General features: G+C 43.1%; 1 protein-coding gene across 1 annotated transcript; it reads left to right on the top strand.

The window, feature by feature from the left end:
- The first annotated feature begins 316 nt into the window (after positions 1 to 316).
- Positions 317 to 3,959, top strand: LRATD1 (LRAT domain containing 1). Its single transcript, XM_038398002.2, has 2 exons — positions 317 to 497; positions 1,153 to 3,959. The coding sequence occupies exon 2, from the start codon at positions 1,190 to 1,192 to the stop codon at positions 2,039 to 2,041; it is 852 nt and encodes a 283-aa protein (XP_038253930.1). The 5' UTR covers positions 317 to 497; positions 1,153 to 1,189; the 3' UTR covers positions 2,042 to 3,959.
- The last annotated feature ends 19,343 nt before the right edge of the window (positions 3,960 to 23,302 follow it).

Here is a 23,302-nt window from a genome sequence, read left to right as displayed (position 1 = left end):
ATGCGAGCTGGGGGCCGGAAGGAGGTTCTGCACAGCCAAGCTCTCAGGGAGCGAGCGTGGTAGGGGCTCTGGGCCCTCGGCCTCCCAGTGCCCCTGCCGCCCAGGTGGATGCTCTGCCCCTTAGCAGCCTGGCCAAGCAAGCGAGGCGCCTGGCGGAGCAGCAGCGAGCAGAGGGAACGTCTGGAATCCCACCCTGGGCCGATGATTGGCAGCCCGGAGGCTCGCTCCTCTTGCCAACCGCAAAGCAAAGCAGCCAATGAGCCCCGCGCGGGGCGGGTGCTGGGCTCGGGAGCCGCCGGTACTTAGAGTCGCCGCTGCTGGGGGCAGCCCAGAGCGGAGCGGGGCTGGCCAGGGGAAGGCAGAGCGCGTCCAAGGAGCCGGAGCTCGGGGAGCGGCAGGGGCGCCGGGGATGCTGCTGCTCGCCTGCTCTGCGGCTCCCATGGGGACAGGAAGACTTTAAGGGAGTTGGGCGCCTGGCTGGAGCGGGGCGATCACGGGTACGGAGGGCGCGGGGGGGTCGCTGTCCGGGGGCAGGAGCGGGAGATGGAAGGGGGGCGTCACGGCTCGGCCCCCTCCCCGGGAACCAGCCGCTGCCCTGCCGTGCCTCCTCGTGCAGCCCCGCCGAGCTGGGCGGCCGGGGCGAGCCGGGACGCTCCCAGCTCCAGCCACCCTGCGTCCTTCTCCCCCCGGCCCAGAGACGCTGCGGTGAACTTTGTCCCGTTTGCCCCCCTCCCCGGGAGCCGGCAGGGACCCTGGAAGCGGGACCGGGTGCGGATGCCGCCCGGGACGCCGTTCGCCAGGGGCGGCAGCGGTCCCCAGGGCTCCCGGGAAAGCTGTGCCCGCCAAACGCGGCCGCACCGCTGGGGCGTGGTGCGGCTGCCCCCGGTACGGCTCCGTTCCCCGAACCCCGCGTGTGACGATTGCTCCGGGCAAGGGCAGGGCGCAGCCCCAGAGGGGCACAGGTGGAGGGGAGGGAGGGCTCTCCTAACGCGGGGAGCGGGGACGCGGTCCGGGAGGGGAAATCACTGAAACTCTGCGCCTGGATTTTTTTTGTTCTTCCTCCTCCTCTCCCTTCCCCCCCCCCTTTCCTTCCTCTCCCCCCTCTCCCCCCGCCCGTCCTGCTTCTCCCCTCCCCCCCGCCCCCCCCCCCAGACCCGGCGATTCCTGCCCTCGCCTTGCCTTGTCATTGATGGGAAATCAACTGGATCGCATCACTCACCTGAATTACAGCGAACTGCCGACCGGAGACCCCTCGGGGATCGAGAAGGACGAGCTGCGGGTCGGGGTGGCTTACTTCTTCTCGGATGAGGAGGAGGACCTGGACGAGCGAGGCCAGCCGGACAAGTACAGCGTGAAGGGCTCCAGCAGCCCTGGGCAGGAGACCCCCACTCACCACCAGCTGGTGCTGAACGAGACCCAGTTCTCCGCCTTCCGCGGCCAGGAATGCATCTTCTCCAAAGTCAGCAGCGGCCCCCAGGCTGGGGACCTGCGCGTCTTCTCGGTCTCGGCCCTGCCTGCCCTCTGCAAGCCGGGAGACCTGCTGGAGCTGCTCTACCTGGGGCCATCCGACCACCCACCCCCAGCCCCGCACTGGGCAGTCTATGTGGGCAGCGGGCAGATCATCCACCTGCACCAGGGCCAGATCCGCCAGGACAGCTTGTACGAGGCGGGCGCTGGCAACGTGGGCCGGGTGGTGAATAGCTGGTACCGCTACCGCCCCCTGGTGGCGGAGCTGGTGGTGCAAAACGCCTGCGGGCACCTGGGTTTAAAAAGCGACGAGATCTGCTGGACGAACTCGGAGAGCTTCGCTGCCTGGTGCCGGTTCGGGAAAAGGGAGTTCAAAGCCGGGGGGGAGCTGCAGGCTGCTGCCGGCACCCAGCACCAGCAGCAGTACTATCTCAAGATCCACCTGGCTGAGAACAAGGTGCACACGGTGCGATTCCACAGCCTGGAGGATCTAATAAGGGAGAAGCGCAGGATCGATGCCAGTGGCAAACTGAGAGTGATCAAAGACCTGGCTATAGTGGATGGGAAAGAGTAACAAACAGGGGAGAGACGAGGTGCTCCCTTCTTTCCCCGGCGTGGCGAGAGCTGTCTGCCACGGACAGACCGGGGGCTGCGCTCTCTGGTGGGTCGCAATTGAAACCGGAATCCATGGCAACGTTCCGGGAAACCAGCATTCTTCTTGCACCCATAACCAGTATTTGGTTTGGCTTTTAATAACAACATTTGATGAACGAAGGCAGAGAGGGGAAGAAAAGAGGAGTATGTGTGGAAGAGATTTACAAAGTATGTGGACAAAGTCTCTCCTGTCGATCGATGTTGGCCATTCTAGCAACATGCTAATAAAATTTCAAATTGAAATTCTTTTACATTTATGTTCATGGCTTTAATCCATGATACCTTTTATGCATTTGGGGCCATAGACGCAGATTTAGCTAAAGAGTTTGTCACTAACAACATTTGCCTTTCAAACAAACAAACTGTCTCAAATCTTCTGCTAGTTCTGTGGGGTGGGAGGAGGTTCTGTTTGTTTTATTTCTCAATACATCTTGTAGCCAGAGCCCTAATTTTAGTCCAGTAAACTATAGCAAGGTATTAATCAGGTGCAAGTCTTTTTACCTTTCTCTGGCAGAAATTGATCACAAGTTTAAAAATCTGTTCTCTTCTTTTTTTCCTTCCTGTATGTTCTCTTTCTGCTAGATTCTCCCACAATACTTTAGTGTTCTACTCTTTTTGAAAGTATTAAGAGTTGGTGAGCAGCTGCTTTCTTGAGACCAAAGCCATTCTGAAACATTAAATAACGGAGGGGGGGTATTCTGGTGAGCAATTTACATTCATGCTTTTCCAGAGAGCAATCCTGCAAGGTCTCCTGCTCTAGGTTTGCCTTGCATCCCACAGAGCTACTGCACCAGTACTCTGAGGATATTTTCCACCTCTTTGTACGCTGCAAAGAAGCCAAAATAAAATTGAGTTTGGCATGCTGAGTATTCCAAACAATAGCAATGTGACCAAGTTTACCTTGCATTTCTAAATCCAATAAAAGAAAGTAGGCTTAGTCTAAATTTAGAAACCCAAAGTTTCATAAAAAGATGCCTTTTATGTCATGTGATCAATGCATTATTTTTTTTATTTCAGATCCCATTCCAAGTTCATTCATTGATTAATTCTCAGTCTGGAAATAAAAAGATCATAACATTATATATATAATCAGCTATCATTTTTAAGCATACTGGGACATTCCTAAATCTATCTATTATCCTTTTTTTTTTTTTTAATTTAGTTAAGCAGCATACAATTTGTAATGACCAAGTTATTTTTGCATGTATCGATACTGGAAAGAAAATGCATTTGGTTTTTGTTTTCCCCTCTCTATCAAGTAACAGATGGCAGAATTATTGTATATACACTCCACCCTCTCTGATATACTGTATCTTGGCTACCTTCTATATTAAACAACATCATAAGCAACCTTGTTGCAACAGTACTTCATTTTAACAAACAATGCATTTGCCTTCCATGACTGATGTTATGAGGATGGAGTGTACTTTACTAGAAGACAGTTGTCAACATTTGTTTCACATAAGACATCTGTTTTAAAAAAAAAAAAGAAAAAGGGGAACTTGACAACCTTATAACGGAAGGTCATGTAACTGGTTTTATATCTGCTGATATGCTTGACAAAGTTATTTGGCAATAAAATGAGAAGGTGTTTCTTTTTTTTTTTTTTTTTTTTTTTCTTCAAAGCACTGATGGTTACTACAACACTGTGTGAACAACTTACTTTAGTGGGAGGAATTTTTAAAAGTGAATTTCTACCCATGTCAAACAGCTGATAGAATAGCTTCAGATTCCAATAACACACCTTTTAACAAATGTGTCATATTTTACATGTATTTTGATCATATTTGTTGGCTGATAACTGTGGCCTTATCAATAAAGAACAGCAGAAGCCTTTACATTATTGTATAGCATCCTAGGTGGACTTGAAATTGAGTACATTCATACTGTAAGTTTCCCTAACATTGAACAGCAACTATAGTAGTTACCCTTTTTTTATTTTATTTTTTATTGGTGAGTTTAATTTCTCTCTCTCTACAGCTGTGAAGTTAATGGTAAGGCAAGAGTGAGATATATAGTACCAAGCTTTATGCTCACAATAATAAGTGAAGTTTTGTTGAGCAGGTGATACGATTAGGGATGGCATTATCGTTATTTAATATCTATATTGCATTAGTGCCCAAAAGTGCCATATGATACTTGATGCAATGCAAAAACCCAGGAAGACATAGTCCCTGCACCCAATACACTTAAAGTCTAAAAAGACAAAATAATAAAGGGTATGGGGAAGGAATGATTTAGTTTAGTTAGTTACTTTTCTTTTTTATTATGCTGGAAGGGTAGAGTGAGGGGGGAATGATAGGAGGGAGGAAATACATGGGGAGCAGGTAAGTGGGATAAGTAGGAAGATGAGTTTGTATGTTCTCCATATGTGACTTTTTGACTTCTGGAGCTAGATCCTCCTTTCCCTAAACTGCCCTGCTATGAATAATACAGGAGCAGAAGCGGAATCCTTATATAAGCAGCATGGTACATCCCCACTAATGGGAACTGCATAGTTTATTATGTTAATTCAGTGGATTTTTAAGAGACATTTGCTTTGAACTTGTCAGTGTTATTTCTTCACAGCCCATCATTTTGGCCATACATTAATCTTAACTTTGGCTTCTTATGAAATGAATTACTAAACTGTTATATTAACAAACCCATTTTTCTTAGTTTGTCTGTTTAAGGGCTGACCCTGAAGTTGGGGCTGCGGAGGAAGATATGGGGACAAATTCTGTGCTGAATTACTCAAGTTAATTCATATAAATTAATAATGTTACTCCAGATTTACACAGGTGCAGGTGACAGCATAAATAGGCCTCTGGTCGTTGCCAGAAGGACCGGATATGAAAATACACAGGAAGCCCCAGGGGATAGTGATAACTTATGGTCTGATCTGCTGCCATTGTACTCAACAGCCAAACTTCCACAAACAGTGATGCTGGACCAGGCCCTTAGAGGGTTATTTTGGCTTCCGCCCTTCCCACACCTCCCCCCATCCTCCCTCCGCCCCGGCCCTTTAGTTTTTATCATGGATTGTTGGCAGTGCTAAAGTCCTGATGCAAACCTAATTGTAGTTAATGAACACTTCATTTTCTTAAAAAAGAACTGTAGTTAACTTTCACTTCAGTGGGCTTTGGATCAGGCCTTATTGTTTAGGTGTTGCTTACAATTTGTGGACCTTGCAGAAGTAGTGAGATTTAAGGATATATTTGAGAGAACAGAAGGGCACCTCCCTGAACTGGGATAGGAGTCAGCATGGAAACATAATAAAATGAGAATAGGAGAAGACAACAGATAGTGGTGAGGCAGGCTGCTTTAATGCAGTAAAAGGATGGGGGAATTATTAAGAATTGAGACCAGAAAAGTGATCGGGGCAGAGCTGTGCAATACCTTGAAACAAGGATGAGAAGCTGAAACTTGATAGAGAGGGCAGGTGGGGAAGCTAGTGGAAAGAAATAAGGGAAGGAGTGATGATGATTGTCAGGCAAAGAAAATGACTGATTATACTCATTTTGCAAGATCAGTGACCTGCCTGAGTTAAAATTTCCAAGTCTATCAGTGAAGTTATTGATAAATTATGTTTGTGGGATGTGTTTTCATTCCTTAATCTTCTTGAGTAAATTATATATCTGATATATGTGTACATCATTGCTCATGAAGTAAATCCTAACATATATGTTATATTCAAATGCTAGGAGAATTGGGAAGTCCTGTTTTTCTGCAGGTTTGCTTTTAGCTGGTATGGTAACATTTTGGAAGCAATTTAATTTCTGGTTCTGAAATCACTGTACTTGTCTCTCCAAACTGTGATCATCTGAATTGCTTACAGGTTAACATTCTATAGCAAAAATCCAATTCATGATCTCCCTAAACACAGGGACCCTTTGTCTGCAAACCATTTTTTACTGGCATGACCAGGTTGTTCGCCAGTTATTGGCTGAAAATATAGTTAGTCATTCAAACAGAACTTAGCAAAACATGTTTTGTCTCTCAGTCATGTTTCCAAGTTGTTCTCTGTTCCCCACCTCCATTATTGCTTCATTTAAAAAACAGGTATTTGTTTAGGACAATATTCTGCTATTGATCCATGTGTTGAATTCACATTGAAATCAATGACAGTCTGGCAAAAATTAATGGGAAGGTAAGGTCTTTATTCTGTATTAGAATGTGCAGTCTTAATTTTGCTGCCTCATTTAATTTTAGTGACTTTCACATGTAGGTAAGTGATGTGCAGAAATCTTTTGGAGTTTATGGACCTGATCCTGTGATGTATTGAACATCTTCAACTCCCATTGAAGTCACTGGGATTGAGGGTACAGAAGATCTCATAGGAGGGATTCAGCATCTTGCAAGATCAGGATCCTAAGTGACTTCCACTCCCAATCCTCTTTGTATGCTGTTATGGAGGAAACACTGGGCTGGGTTAGGCTTTGTAGATGTTAATGTCAGTACTCAGATCTCACTCATTATGGTAGAAGATTACTATTGGAATAGTTTAATACTTCTCCATTCATAATTTTCCCTGACTGCTGGTCCATGTTGTTGTTTATGTTGCACAAACTATGTGCTTTATAGACAAGTAGGAGAATAAAATCCCTACCCCAAGGAACTTACCTGGATGTGCATGTGCACTTGTAGTAGTCATCCTTAAGTCTGGAGAGACCATGGATATGTGCCCCTGAGAGGTAAAGAATTTACTGAGCTGGTTTAATGGCAGCCGTGGCTGTGGATGAAGAGACACACTTGAGAGTGACAATCTCTGCTGTGTGTGTCACATTTAAAGATGATGTTTCAACCCTGTGGGCTCTGCCTTCTGCGAGCTCTTTTCTCCTCTGCTAAGCTGGGCAGCTTCCTCTCATAACTCCGGAGACCTTAGTTAAGCTCTTGTTTCCAAAGACTGTGGTCTTGAACTTCTCAATTATCCACATCCATGTCCATTTCTTCGAGGTCTTGCTTGCACACATCCCTGAACTGCAATTTTGGGTGTCGTTTGGGTCTTTTTCCAGATGCCAATTCACCATAGAGGAGGTCCTTTGGGATGCGCCTGTCATTCATTTGGCACACATGCCCAAGCCAGCAGAGGCATCTCTGTTTGAGAAGTGTTTGCATGCTGGGTATGCTGGCCCATTTGAGCACCTCGTTGTTGACACTGTCCCTCCAAGAGATTCCAAAGATTCGACAAAGACAACACACATATGGAGCCTCTTTTCCTGATGAGAGTATAAAGTCCATGCCTCACTTCCATACAAAAGTGTGCTGATAAGACATGTATGATAGACACAGATCTTTGTGTGTTCTGTCAGTTCATTGTTTTGCCTTACCCTCTTGTTCAGTCCAGCTATTGTTGTAGTGGCTTTTCTGATGTGGATGTTGAGTTCCTTTTCATGTGAGAGGTTGAATGTGATAGTGGACCCCAGGTATGTGAACTCATTCACCACTTAAAGTTTATAGTTTTAGTAAGTCAATTGTATTCCAAAATATAGAGCTTTAATTCTGAAACAGGAACTGTGTAGATGGAGTCTTACTCTGGGGTGGGTCCAATTGCAAGATTGAGACCTAAATGATAATCTATGAATACAGTAATTGGGTACCCTATTGCTGCTGTTAGTTAAATTACAGTCAGTATTTCCAAGATAAACCCTGATCTTATTTTAATTTTTGTTAGTATGAAGGGTTTTTACATTGTCTGTCTGTAAAAACATGTTTTAGTTTGAAATTTGACATACAAAATAGTGAATACTAGAATGGATCTTTTGACAAAATTTAATTTGATTTTTTTTTAAGTTTCAGTATAAGGAAAGTAATGAATGATGGGATTAGACACTTCTTTGAGCTGTTGTAAATCAAAAATAGGAGTTGTGTATGTTAGGGGTGGAGTAGGGATGGAGACAATTAGACAAATTCTGCTCTGATTTAAACTACTGTAAATCCATAGAAACATCCTGTGTTAATGGATTTTTCTCCAGATTTACACTGAGGTAGCTGCCAGCAGAATTTCATCCCTTCTGTAAATTTTAAAAGTGGCTATTGGACATGTGCATTTTCCCTTTTGCAGTAGAATTTTACTACAGCTAAATAATATAGACTTACATGTTAAGATGAATGTTCTGAACGTACTGTAAGGTGACGTATGGTAGAGTGCATATTAATAGTATTGGAACTATGTTATTCTTGGGAAATAAACTATAATTGGCACAATGGCATTTTACATTTAAAGCAGCCAATAGTATGTACTTAATTTTGTATTAACAGCAAGACCACTGTGTGCTAATCTATCTTGTGAACTCTTAAATACTTTCTTGACACTTTTATTCTTTTGCTTTTATTAGGGCCTTAATCTGCAAACACCTATGCACATGCTTAACATTATTCATATGAGTATGGGATGACTCATGTGAGTAAAGATACTTCAGTGTTTGCAAGATCAGGCCCTTAAACACTGCTTAAAAGCACAAAATTCCCTTAATTTAATATTTAATCTGACTTTTCAAAACAGGGATCCAATCCCACTCTTTCCAGGCAAACTCTCATTGGGAGTTTTGTGCAAGTGATATCTTCAAGATTGACCTAAATAGCACCTACTTAACTGTACATACAGCAATTGTCCATGCAAAATTGTCTTTCCATTGTACAAAATGGGTAATTGTTTATGTAAATGATGCAGGCTTTCTGTGTATGTGTGTGCGTGCACACATATGTGTGAGAGGTGCAGTTTATGGGCCTGATTTTCAGCAGTAGCTGAGTAGACATCAATGGACATTGATGGAAGGTTTTTATTCTAGAAATCAGGCTCTATTTGAGCAGGTTTGGATAATAAAGTAGTTGAGTCTCAGACTAATTAAACAAAAAATTCAGAGCTTAGTCTAAAATTCCTTTCTTTCTCTCTGTTGTATCTACACAGCCTCTCTAATATAATAAAATCACTAAAACTTTGGAGACTCCTTATACTACCACAGCAAAAACAGGGTGAGTAAAAAATGTGGTGTATCATCTGCCTTAACTAATATATATAGTAAGTTTAAACATTATTTGAACATAGAGTGGCACTGATAATAATCCATTTGAAAAAGTCATGTCCAAAGTTTAGTTATAGACTAATTGGCATAGAGCAAAGAACTGGAAGACAGGCTTCCTTGCTGATCCACAGACAGCAGAGGTGGCAGCCTGATTTGGATCTCTTGCACACAGCTGTGAATCAGGAGTAACTCCACTGAAATGAATAGTTATATGGATGTAAAACCAGTATAAATAAGATAAAGAATCTGGGCCTACATTTATAGCCAGCATAGAATCATAGGGTTAGAAGGGACCTCAAGGATTATCTAATCTAACCCCCTGCCAAGATTCAGGATTTGTTGTATCTAAACAATCCAAGACAGATGGCTATCCAGCCTCCTTTTGAAAACCTCCACTGAAGGAGCTTCCACAATCTTGGCAGTCAGTTCTGTTGTCCTACTTTACTAACAGTTAGGAATTTTTTCCTGAGATTTAATCTAAATCTGTTATGCGGTAATTTGAACCCATTGCCTCTTGTCCTGCCCTCTGTGGCAAGAGAGAACACCATTTCTCCATCTTTTTTGTGGCAGCCTTTCAAGTGTTTGAAGACTGCTATCCTGTCCCCCAGTAATCTCCTATTTCCCAAAGTAAATATACCCAGTTTCTTCAGCCATTGCTCATATGGCTTGCATTACATCCCTTTGATCATCTTTGTCACTTGCCTCCGGATCTTTTCCATTTTCTCTACATCCTTTCTATACCTTGGTGACCAAAATTGTACTACAGGTGAAGCCTAACCAGCACCAAGTAGAACCGTATTATCACCTCCCATGACTTGTATTATATGCCTCTGTTAATGCAACCTAAAATTTGCATTTCCTTTTTTTGCAACAGCATCGCATTGCTGACTCATGTTCAGGTTGTGATCCACCACAACTCCCAGATCCCTCTTAGCAGTTCTGTTGCTAAGCCAGTTACCCGCCATTCTGTATTTGTGCATTTGTTTTTTCTTCGATAAGTGTAGCACCTTACATTTGTCTCTGTTGAATTTCATTTTGTTGTCTATAGCCCAGTTCTCCAATTCATCAAGATCCCTGTGAATTTTAGCTCTATCGTGCAAAGTGTTGGTACCCCCCTGTCATAAATATAAAGGGAAGGGTAAACACCTTTAAAATCCCTCCTGGCCAGAGGAAAAACCCTTTCACCTGTAAAGGGTTAAGAAGCTAGGATAACCTCGCTGGCACCTGACCACAATGACCAATGAGGAGACAAGGTACTTTCAAAGCTGGAGGGAGGGAGAAGCAAAGGGTCTGTCTGTGTGTGTGTGATGCTTTTGCCAAGGACAGAACAGGAATGGAGTCTTAGAAATTAGTAAGTAATCTAGCTAGATATGCATTAGATTATGATTTCTTTAAATGGCTGAGAAATTGGACTGTGCTGAATAGAATGGATATTCCTGTTTTTGTGTCTTTATTAACTTAAGGTTTTGCCTAGAGGGATTCTCTATGTTTTGAATCTGATTACCCTGTAAGGTATTTACCATCCTGATTTTACAGAGGTGATTCTTTTTACCTTTTCTTATATTAAAAACTTTTCCCGGGAACAGAACAGGAATGGAGTCTTAAAACTTAGTAAGTAATCTAGCTAGATATGCATTAGATTAACTCCAGCCCCAGAAAGTTCCCCACCTACAAGGCAGGTGATAATACTGAGGCCTTCTTAGAAAACTTTGATAGGGCCTGCCTTTGATACAGCATCTCTACACACCAAAACATGGTAGAGCTGAGGCTGCAGCTCAGTGGACCCTTAGCTGAGGTGGCGCCTGAAATGCCTAAGGAACGCATGAACCAGTATGAACTATTTAAAACCAAGGTAAGAGTCAGAATGGGGCTAACCCCCGAGCATTCCCGTCGGCGGTTCAGAGCCTTAAGATGGAAACCAGACGTGTCATTTACCCGACATGTTTACCACATTGTGAAACATTGGGGTGCCTGGATATCAGGAGCAAGTGTTAAATCTCCAGCAGATTTGCCCTTCCTAATGCAAATGGAACAGTTCTTAGAGGGTGTTCCTGAGGAAATAGAAAGATACATCCTAGATGGGAAGCCAAAAATGGTAATTGAGGCGGGGGAGATTGGAGCCAAATGGGTGGAGGTGGCAGAGAAGAAAAAAACTGGTCGCAGTTGGAGTGGATACCAGAAGGGACCACCTCAGACCACAGCCTACTACCGGGGGCCAACCAAGGCCCCCCCTACCCCCCAAGGAACCCTCCAGCCACCTTATTATCCCGCCACACCATTCTCCAGCAACCCACCTCGCCCCAGTGACCCATCAGCTGGATGATGTTTTAAATGTAACGAGCCGGGGCATGTAAAGGCCAACTGCCCCAAGAACCCCAACAGATTATGGTTCATTGCACCAGAATCACCCCAGAGGTCCTTAGGCCCAAATACCTCCCAGATACCCTTGGAGCAGAGGGAAACTGTGAGTGTGGGCGGGAAGAAGGTCACTGCATGGAGGGATACCAGAGCATAAGTGTCAGCTATCCATGCTTCCTTAGTGGATCCCAATTTAATCAACCCAGAGATCCAAGTGATGATTCAACCCTTCAAGTCCAACTCTTTCAGTTTGCCTACAGCCAAGTTGCCTGTCCAGTACAAGGGCTGGTCAGGAACATGGATTTTTGCAGTCTATGATGATTATCCCATCCCCATGCTGTTGGGGGAAGACTTGGCCAATTATGTGAAGTCAGCCAAGAGGGTGGGAATAGTCACCCACAGCCAGACTAAACCAGCCGTTACGCCTAGTGCTGTTCTGGAAACTTCTACTAGGACGCGGGCAGAGGTGATGGACCTGGACCCCAAGCCAATGTCTGCAACAGCAGTAGTGGATCCAGTCCCAGAGACCCGGACAGAGCCAGTCCCAGAACCAGAACTGGTGGAACAACCAGCACCAGACCCATTGCCAGCACTGAATCCAGTACTTGCAACCCCAACCCCAGAGGGCCCCACCGAACCTGAACCGGCAGCAGCCAATAAACCTACACAAGAGACTCAGCTGGAGCCTGAACCCCAACATAGTGCACCAGCGGAGTCAATGAAAACAGCCCCATCCCCTATATCGCTTCCAGAGGGACCAAGCATAGGTCCACAATCCAATGAGGAACTGATGTCTCCAGCATCAAGGGAACAGTTCCAGGCTGAACAGGAAGTAGATGAAAGCATCCAGAGAGCTTGGATAGCAGCACGGAGCAACCCACTACCTCTCAGCTCTTCTAATCAATCCAGGTTTGTTGTAGAAAGAGGACTTTTATACAAGGAAACTCTTTCTGGTGGACACCAGGAAGACTGTCATCCTCAGAGACAGTTGGTAGTTCCAACTAAGTACCAGGTCAAGCTCTTTAGCTTAGCCCACAATCATCCTAGTGGCCATGCTGGGGTGAACAGGACCAAAGACCGGTTGGGGAGGTCATTCCAATGGGAGAGAATGGGCAAGGATATCTCTACCTATGTCCGGTCTTGTTAGGTATGCCAAAAAGTGGGAAAACCCCAAGACCAGGTCAAAGCCCCTCTTCAGCCACTCCCCATTATTGAAGTTCCATTTCAGCAAGTAGCTGTGGATATTCTGGGTCCTTTTCCGAAAAAGACACCCAGAGGAAAGCAGTACATACTGACTTTCATGGATTTTGCTACCCGATGGCTGGAAGCAGTATCTCTAAGCAACACCAGGGCTAAAAGTGTGTGCCAGGCACTAGCAGACATTTTTGCCAGGGTAGGTTGGCCCTCCGACATCCTCACAGATGCAGGAACTAATTTACTGGCAGGAACTATGGAAAGCCTTTGGGAAGCTCATGGGGTAAATCACTTGGTTGCCACTAATTACCACCAACAAACAAATGGCATGGTGGAGAAGTTTAATTTAACTTTGGGGGCCAAGATATGTAAATTTCTAAATGAGCACTCCAATGATTGGGACCTAGTGTTGCAGCAGTTGCTCTTTGCCTACAGAGCTGTACCACATCCCAGTTTAGGGTTTTCACCATTTGAACTTGTATATGGCCGCGAGGTTAAGGGGCCACTACAGTTGGTGAAGCAGCAATGGGAGGGATTTACACCTCCTCCAGGAACTAACATTCTGGACTTTGTAACCAACCTACAAAACACCCTCCAAACCTCTCTAGCCCTTGCTAAAGAAAACCTACAGGATGCTCAAAAAGAGCAAAAAGCCTGGTATGATAAACATGCCAGAGAGCGTTCCTTCAAATAGGAGACCAGGTTATGGTCTTAAAGACGCTCCAGGCCCATAAAATGGAAGCGTCGTGGGAAGGGCCATTCACGGTCCAGGAGCGCCTGGGAGCTGTTAATTACCTCATAGCATTCCCCACCTCCAACCAAAAGTCTAAAGTATACCATATTAATTCTCTAAAGCCCTTTTATTCCAGAGAATTTAAAAGTTTGTCAGTTTACTGCCCAGGGAGGAGATGACGCTGAGTGGCCTGAAGGTGTCTATTACGAAGGGAAAGGTGCTGGTGGCATGGAAGAGGTGAACCTCTCCATGACCCTTGGGCATATGCAGCGACAGCAGATCCAGGAGCTGTGCACTAGCTACGTGCCGATGTTCTCAGCCACCCCAGGACTGACTGAACGGGCATACCACTCCATTGACACAGGTAATGCTCTCCCAATTAAAGTCCAACCTTACCGGGTGTCTCCTCAAGCTAAAACTGCTATAGAACGGGAGATCCAGAATATATTACAGATGGGTGTAATCCGCCCCTCTAGCAGTGCATGGGCATCTCCAGTGGTTCTAGTTCCCAAACCAGATGGGGAGATACGTTTTTGCGTGGACTAAATGCTGTAACTCGCCCAGACAACTATCTAATGCCATGCACAGATGAACTATTAGAGAAACTGGGACAGGCCCAGTTCATCTCTACCTTGGACTTAACCAAGGAGTACTGGCAGGTACCGCTAGATGAATTCACCAAGGAAAGGTCAGCCTTCACCACAAATGTCGGGCTGTATGAATTTAATGTGCTCCCTTTCGGGCTGCGAAATGCATCCACCACCTTCCAAAGACTTGTAGATGGTCTCCTAGTGGGATTAGGAGAATATGCAGTCGCCTACCTTGACGATGTGGCCATATTTTCGGATTCCTGGGCAGAACACCTGGAACATCTACAAAAAGTCTTTGAGCGCATAAGGGAGGCAGGACTAACTGTTAAGGCTAAGAAGTGTCAAATAGGCCTAAACAGAGTGACTTACCTTGGACATCAGGTGGATCAAGGAACTATCAACCCCCTACAGGCCAAAGTGGATGCTATCCAAAAGTGGCCTGTCCCAAAGTCAAAGAAACAGGTTCAATCCTTCTTAGGCTGGCTGGTTATAACAGACAATTTGTACCGCAATACAGCCAAATCGCCGCCCCACTGACAGACCTAACCAAAAAGAAACAGCCAAATGCCGTTCAGTGGACCGAAGAGTGTCAGAAGGCCTTTAACCAACTTAAAGCGACACTCATGTCTGACCCTGTACTAAGGGCCCCAGACTTTGACAAACTGTTCCTAGTAACCACAGATGCGTCCGAGGGTGGTGTGGGAGCAGTTTTAATGCAGGAAGGACCGGATCAAGAATTCCACCCTGTAGTGTTTCTCAACAAAAAACTGTCTGAGAGGGAAAGCAACTGGTCAGTCAGTGAAAAAGAATGTTAAACCATTGTCTACGCTCTGGAAAAGGTACACCCATATGTTTGGGGACGGCATTTCCACCTGCAAACCGACCATGCTGCACTACAGTGGCTTCATACTGCCACGGGAAATAACAAAAAACTTATTCAGTGGAGTTTAGCTCTCCAAGATTTTGATTTCAACATCCAACACATCTCAGGAGCCCCTAACAATGTGACTGATGCACTCTCCCATGAAAGTTTCCCAGAATCAACTGGTTAAAATCGTCCTTGAGATGTGGAAAATATTGTTAGTCTTTATATACGTGGTAGTATATTTAGAGGTGCATGTGTCTTATTAACTCTGTTTTTTCCTAGAACTCCAGGAAGAAATCCCAGCCAGCGTTTTACCCTAGCTGTGATTTGTGGGGCGTGTCATAAATATAAAGGGAAGGGTAAACACCTTTTAAAATCCCTCCTGGCCAGAGGAAAAACCCTTTCATCTATAAAGGGTTAAGAAGCTAGGATAACCTTGCTGGCACCTGACCACAATGACCAATGAGGAGACAAGATACTTTCAAAGCCAGAGGGAGGGAGAAACAAAGGGTCTGTCTGTCTGTGTGATGCTTTTGCCGGGGACAGAACAGGAATGGAGTCTTAGAATTTAGTAAGTAATCTAGCTAGATATGCGTTAGATTATGATTTCTTTAAATGGCTGAGAAATTAGACTGTGCTGAATAGAATGGATATACCTGTTTTTGTGTCTTTATTAACTTAAGCCTACAGGGGATCTCTACGTTTTGAATCTAATTACCCTGTAAGGTATTTACCATCCTGATTTTACAGAGGTGATTCTTTTTACCTTTTCTTATATTAAAATTCTTCTTGTAAGAAATTGAATGTTTTTTTTTCATTGTTCTTAAGATCCAAGGGTTTGGTGTGTGGTCACCTATGCAAATTGGTGAGGATTTTTATCAAGCCTTCCCCAGGCAGGGGGGTGCAAGGTTTTGGTGAGGATTTTTGGGGGAAAGATGTTTCCAAACAACGCTTTCCCAGTAAACCCAGTCAAACCTTTGGTGGTGGCAGTGGAAGTCCAAGGGAAAAGGGTAAAATAGTTTGTACCTTGTGGAAGTTTTAATCTAATCTGGTAAAAGTAAGTTTAGGAGGTTTTTGTGCAGGTCCCGACATCTGTACCCTAGAGTTCAGAGTGGGGAAGGAACCTTGACACCCCCCCCCCTTTGTATCATCTGCAAATTTGATCAGGCATGACAGAGTTGGAGGTATGGGTAGGGAACTAGCAACACGAAAGCTAACAGGAGTAAATATTAAGGGCCAAATTGTGAAATTGTGATATGCTTATTCACCTTCAGCAGTACTTTGTACCCACTGACTTCAAAGGGAATACTCTTGGTGTATTATTCAGCATGAGTAAGAGTATCACAATCTGGCTTTAAAAGGGAATGATTCTTACTCCTGTGTGCCCTTTGAATAAGAGGAAAGATCATGGAAAGCAATACAAATGAGAGATTGTTTAAAAGAAATATAAGAATTGACTGTAAGTATTTATACACACATTTAATTCTTAGAACTAATATATATATGATCATGATTATTTTATTAGTGTCAGTATAAACTGCACTGTTATTTCAATGTGTTCCTTATGTGTGCCACAGACAGGTGCTTGAGATTAACAACCAACTGGATTTAACACTATTCAAACATTTGTGCTTTAGGGTATGCTGCATTCTTCTGACATCAAGAGAAGTGAATTAAATATGTGGTCTTTGACATATTAGTGCTTAGTGGAGAAAAAAATCAAGGAACACTACACTTTGCAATAATGAAGTACTATTTTAGAATGAAATATGTTGCTGCCAACTTGTGTGTTTATAAATAAGAGAATGCTCCAGAGAAATACCCATCCATCCTTTTGTTCAATATATTTAAAAGAACACTGTCAAGGGAATTTCATCATTTAAATATTTTTTCTTGCTGTTTGTAATCCCTTGGAAGCTTAACACTGAAATTAGCTGTGCTCCATTGTGTAAAGATATTAATCTGTTATTGTATAGTTCAGAGGTGGCCAACCTGAGCCTGAGAAGGAGCCAGAATTTACCAATGTACATTGCCAAAGAGCCACAGTAATATGTCAGCAGCCCCACCAATCAGCCCCTCTCTCTCCCTCCCGCACCTCCCGATCAGCTGTTTCATGGCATGCAGGAGGCTCTTGGGGCAAGGAGCAAGGTCATGGCAGGCTCAGAGGAGGGAATGAGAAGGGGTGGAGTGGGGGCAGGGCCTGTGGCAGTACCAGGGTTTGAGCAGTGTGCATCCCCCCGGCACATTGGAAAGTTCATGCCTGTAGCTCCAACCCCAGAGTTGGTGCCTATACAAGGAGTCACATATTAACTTCTGAAGGGCAGCATGTGGCTCCGGAGCCACAGGTTGGTCACCCCTGGTATAGTTGTTCCTAAGTGAGGGGCAGAGGGCCTTGATTTATTATTTTAAAGCATCAGTATGTTTGTTTTCAAAAGCAAAAAGGGCAAGAGTTTCAAAAGCGCTCAGTATTGGCCTAACTTGTCTCCCACTGAAGTCAATAGTGAACACCCACAGATTGCAATGGAACTAGAGTTAAGTAAATGCTGACTGCTTTCAGAAATCCCACTCAATGTGCATAGGGTGAAACTCAACCTCACCCATTTCCCACAAAGGCCAAGTAATCTTTTGTGTGGGAGATTAATGGGGAGATAAACCCCAAAGCCCATGGCAGAGTAGATGCCGCAACCCAATCCCACGTGAAGGTTTTGCATCACTTGAACCACATAGTTATGGATTTTGTACTCCATTCACAAGCCATCTTCATACATATCAAACTATCTGGACCTGGTGCAAGCCCCTCCCCCTCCCCCCATGGCATTCACAGAGTGCAGAGGTTTCCCAGTATGGGTATTTAGATGATAGTCACTGAACAACCCCACCAGTGGAACTAACTGGTGCTAGGGGGACAGTGCAGAGTTCAGTCTCACTCTTGAGAACAGTATCATCTTTACAGGCAATGAAAGAAAAATATTGGACCTACCAATCCTGTCAATGTCCCTTGAACTAACCCATTTTTCTGAAATGAAAATATGCTGCTATTTAAGATTAATACATCAAATAAGTGATTGCCACAATAGTGCCGTCACCTAAAAATCCTCCTCCTCTGAGCATTAGCAACAGTTATTTCTAATCCACTGTGCACTGTATATTTAGGTATATCCAGAATTTCAAATGAATACAGAAGCTTTGATATGTTCCTGATAATATTGCTTGCTACCAATAGTTACTAAAATGGCCCATTTGCTATGTGACAAATCCCTGCTTCACCTTTGAATTCAAACATTGTTTTATGGTGTATTTGCCTACATAACAAGCTTTTTGGATTATCCTACCAAGCCAGCACTGATTTCATGTCATTGCTTTTCCAAAAAGCTGCAGTTAAGAGTCATTAGCATTGAAACTTCATTTTAATTGACCCATTGACTCATTTTAATTATGGCACTGAGCATCAAGTGCTAGGGCCCTGTGCAATGATGTACTTAAATTGCTGACTCATGGTGGCAGCCATCTCACCTGGGTTGTTTTAGTACCAAACAAGGATATAAAAGAGTTTGGCTCTCTAGTTGTCTCTCTCCAAGTCTGAGGAAACTAGGGAAAAGAAGAGACAAAGGGATAGAGATGCCCTTCAGTGAAAAACCCTAGAAACAGTCAAGCTGAGAAGGTATTTTAGGCTGAGATTTATATTTATGCTTTATATAAAGATAGGAATTAGGAAGAGAATAAGTTTGGATCAGATACAATGTGTACTGTGTTAGGAACAGTTGTGCAAAATTTTTCAGTGAATAGTAAATCCACCAATAAATGTGTTTTGGGGACACTGAGAATATTTCATGATTTTGTGTCAAATTCAGCAACCGGTTTTTGGCTGAAAACAAAACAAAAAAAAGTTAAACTCAGAACTGTCAAAATTAACTGGTTTTGACTTTTTTTTTCAAAAATGTTATTTTGAATCTGAAATGACATTCTAAACACTTTGTTCACCATTATTTTTTTTTATTTTGGTTTGTGAGGGGAAATAAATGAAAAGAATTCAGTTTTTATTTGAAATTAACTAAGTTTTCTTTCAGATTTTTCAATTCAGGCACCAAACGGCCTGCTTACAGAAATATTATATCATTTATGTTTCTGTGTAACAGAGAAGCATTCATACATGTATGTATTGCATAGAGAGGATAACGTTAGGGTTTCCATTTCATAGAATGCTAACAACTTTTATTAGTCCATTGTAAGAACTGATACCAAAAGTTGAGCTCTCTATATTGCTGATAACCTAACTCACTCACAGTAGGAATTGTAAGCATTCAAAGTGAATCTCATGCCTACTTTGATCTTTTGATGATTCTGCTAAGAAGAACATCCAGAATAACCCAATGTGGAAGAGGCAAGAGCACAAATGGCTTAATTCCTTGCCATATCTTCTATTCCTCTGAACCAAGAGTAGAACTTCCATTGTTCTCAGTGAATGTTCTGCCTTCAAGACCCAGGGCAGTTTATGACTCTAAAAGGGCATTATCTCAATTTAGATATTTTGTGTACCTCTAAACACTTTTTAATTTGAGCTTTGTGGGAGAAATATGTATTGTAGATGTTATATACTATCTGAAAAAACTGTCTAGTCATACGACTAATCATCTGAGCTTATGGTATTATCTGTTTCAGCCTGAGAATGACTTGACTTTACATGCCACTTGGGCTTCATTAAATTTCTAATTAGATTTCTTCACTAAAGTCAAGATATTCTAAAATTGATTAGTGGTTTTAAGTGTTTCTGTTTCTGAGTGCTCAGCTTGAGACCCCTTAGAATGGACCATATTTTCTGAAAGACCTGTGCACCTACTTTCTAACAATCGGGCCTTTGTTAAGGAGACTTAAATTTGGCACACATACAAATCCCAATAACTCTGAGGCACCTAAAAATCACAAGTCAGTTCTGAAAAATCATGGCCAAATGCTTTAATAGGCTTTGATAGCAGTAAAGTAGATATTATAAAACACTGAATTAAATGAGTCTACTGTTCCTAATATTAAATAAGAATATATTAAACATTTTATTTTTAATTCTGAATTAACTCCATCAAAGGTAAAAACAAAAAATAGATTAGAGTTTCTTTCTCACTTAGTCAAGAATAATCCCAGTTATTTTGAAACCTGCATTCCAACTACTTAGCCAAATATAATATTCCTTTTGCAAAAGCAAATAGGAAATTATTTAAAATGTCTTAAAATTCCCTAGACCTTCCATTCTCTCATGAGACATTCAAAGTGTCATTGATTTGTTCAGTCATACTTCCTAATGTATTCAGTCTGAGAATGACGTTATTTAGATGATCAATCACAAAATGTCTAACAAAGAATTATATTGGTCAGTTTGTGGTTAATCCGTATCTTATTTGTACAAATAATTCAATGGACAGTTAGTTACAAATAACTCATTTGTGAAACTTCAAATAATGCATGAACAGTAAAATGATTAAGTGTGAGGAATAAATTGTCTATTAAACAGTTTGCCCAATTCTAATCACACACAGAGGAAAAACCTGTGCCTTCCAGTAAGTTTACAGAACTCATTTAATTATTTTAAGGATTTCTTTGGAACTCATTGGCAGAGCATTTGGGCATCTTACAATAAATTAAAAACAAATATTAACTAAAAACACCCATATGGATAGCTTAATGCATTCTAACTGCCTTTTATTTGTCTCACAAAGGACCAACATACTGACATATTAGTTAATTGAATGGTTAATTGAACAAGTAAGCCTTACACTATGCTTTGAAGGCTGCCAAACTTAGATTCTGGGTGGTCTGCCAGAGGAATAGAGCCTTCCATGGAGATCTCTGCTGCAGGCTTTGGAAAGTTTTAATACCATCACTGATATTAGGAATGATCCAACTGATCTTAACTCCCACAAAGCTGGGTTCCAGACAGGTTCAAGGCTTTAAAGATAGTTATCAGTGCCTCTAATTGCTGTTGGAAGTAAACAGACAGTCAGTACACAGAATTCATGTTTCATGCTCTTATGGATTGGCCCAATCTAAGAAAGGAGCAGATGAAGATCACATGGGAATTTTCAACTAATACAGAATTCAAGCTGATCCCTAAGGAGAGTACCTCCAGCTAGATAAAAAAGGGATGGGTAACTAATAAGGACCATAGTTGGGTGGAAAGGCCATGTATCATGGGGGCGGGGGGAATTAAAGCACTAGGAACCAGTGCTCCTACCTATGGATCCCTGGAGCAGTCATGGATCTAAGTGGATATCAACACACTGAATTATACTGGGAAAAGCCTGGTGTATCCACTGCCCTGTATGCTTCTGTAGATGCTTCTTCCTGCCCACCAGCATTCCATTAATCTTGCCTTCACTGAGCCTCTGATTGTTCTCTTTCATCCAAATCTTGGTGTTTGTTCACATACGAGGAAGCAGCAAGACTGTAGAATGTGAGAAGAAGTAGATATGAGTGTGATCCATTTTTCAACTGAGTTAATTGTTATTCTAATAATAAGAATGTAAATCATTGCCACAACTTGAATTTTCCTCAAATAAAGAAATGAATTGTAAGGAATGACAGTTTCACAGGAGATATTGGAGGAATTACAAAAGAGAGAGCATGTCTACACTATAAAAAATGACCCACAGCCGTAAGTCTTAGAGGCCAAGTCAACTGATCTCCGCTCCTGCTACAGATTAAAATTTGTGGATAAATTGGAGAGAGTCCAGTGGAGGGCAGCAAAAATTATTAGGGGGCTGAGGCACATGACTTATGAGGAGAAGTTGAGGGCTTATTTAGTCTGCAGAAGAGAAGAGTGAGGGGGGATTTTATAGCAGCCTTCAACTATCTGAAGCGGGGTTCCTAAGAGGATGGAGCTAGACTGTTCTCAGTGGTGGCAGGTGACAGAACAAGGAACAATGGTGTCAAGTTGCATGGGGGAGGTCTAGATTGGATATTAAGAAAAACTATTTCACTAGGAGAGTGCGAAGCACTGGAATGGGTTACCTAGGGATGTGGTGGAATCTCCATCTTTAGAGGTTTTTAAGGCCTGGCTTGACAAAGCCCTGGCTGGGATGATTTAGTTGGGGTTGGTCCTGCTTTGAGCAGGGAGTTGGACTAGATGACCTCCTGAGGTCTCTTCCAACCCTAATCTTCTATGATTCTATGAAAAATAGCAATGTAGACATTTGGTTATGGAATGAAGCCCAGGCTCTGAAATCCTGATAGGGTTGAGTCTCAGAACCTTAACTCCAGCCTGAGACTGATCATCTACACTGCAATTTTTTAGTCCCACAGCACAAGCCCAATGTGCCTGAGTCAGTTGACTAGGCTCTGAGACTAACTGCTGCAGGTCTTTTTTTTCTTCTTCAGTATAGACATACCCAGATACTCTAAAGACTGAGGGGACAGATTCTAAGCTGGTGTAGCTCCTTTGACTACAGTGTCAGTTTACTCTAGCTCAGGATCTGACTTTAAGAAATGTTATATATGCCCCACAATGTAGGGAAGTTAAGACAGTTATGCACTAAAATGTCTATGGGCAGGACTACAATGCGGGGAAAAAAAAAACAAAACCCTGTGGCACCAAGTCTCAAAGCCCATGTCAGATGACTTGCTGAGTTTCAGAGCTAGGCTCCAGCTGAAGCAGGGACGTCTACACTGATATTTTTAACCCCATAGCGTGAACTCAGATTGACCTGGGAGCTGAGGCCCACTGCCTCAGGTTTCGGGGAAATGCGGGTTGTTTTTGTTTTGGGCTCTTTTGCAGTGTAGAGGTACCATATATCTGGCAGAATCACTTTCTGCGGCATTATGCCTGTGACTTTGCACTCCATATTTTTATAAAAAATATGTTTAAGTGTGGATATGATGTAACTGGAATATGCTGTATGCCAAAGGTCTCTTGTAAGGTATCATCTACTTATAAAGCTTATAAACTACTGAGTGTGGTCATCCTATTTTTATGAATGTATCATTCTTGTATCTGAAACTAGGAATATGAAATAGAACTCTGAGGTCCTACTGTAATTATGCAAAGTGTGGACCATTAATTGTGGTTTGGAAGCTTGATGGCTCCTATTGACAGGGAAAATTGGTAGTAAATGGCTCTGTTTATTTGTAAGACTTCCTGCATGACAGTGAGTGGGTAATGAAGTCTCACAGGACATGTGATCATGTCTCCTGAAGTGGAATCCATCTTTAAACTGGTGCTTTTCCAGGTGGAAGGAGGGTTGGGAACCCAGAGAGACAAAGGATTCCCGCCTTGTGCCAAAGCTATTAAAAGGTGTGGAACAGAACAAAGCGGGCCATGAGAAATCCCCTAGTTACCACCTGAGATAGAACTAACAAGGATTGTACCAGGGGAAAGGATTGAGCCCAGACTAGGAAGGAGTCTTGTCTGTGAAAGAAGCTTATTGGAACATCTCTGAGGGTGAAATTTACC

Source organism: Dermochelys coriacea, chromosome 3 (assembly GCF_009764565.3).
Source record: "Dermochelys coriacea isolate rDerCor1 chromosome 3, rDerCor1.pri.v4, whole genome shotgun sequence".
NCBI classification, from domain to species: domain Eukaryota; kingdom Metazoa; phylum Chordata; order Testudines; family Dermochelyidae; genus Dermochelys; species Dermochelys coriacea.
Note: the sequence above shows the minus strand (reverse complement) of the source record. Positions and strands in the feature narration are given on the sequence as shown.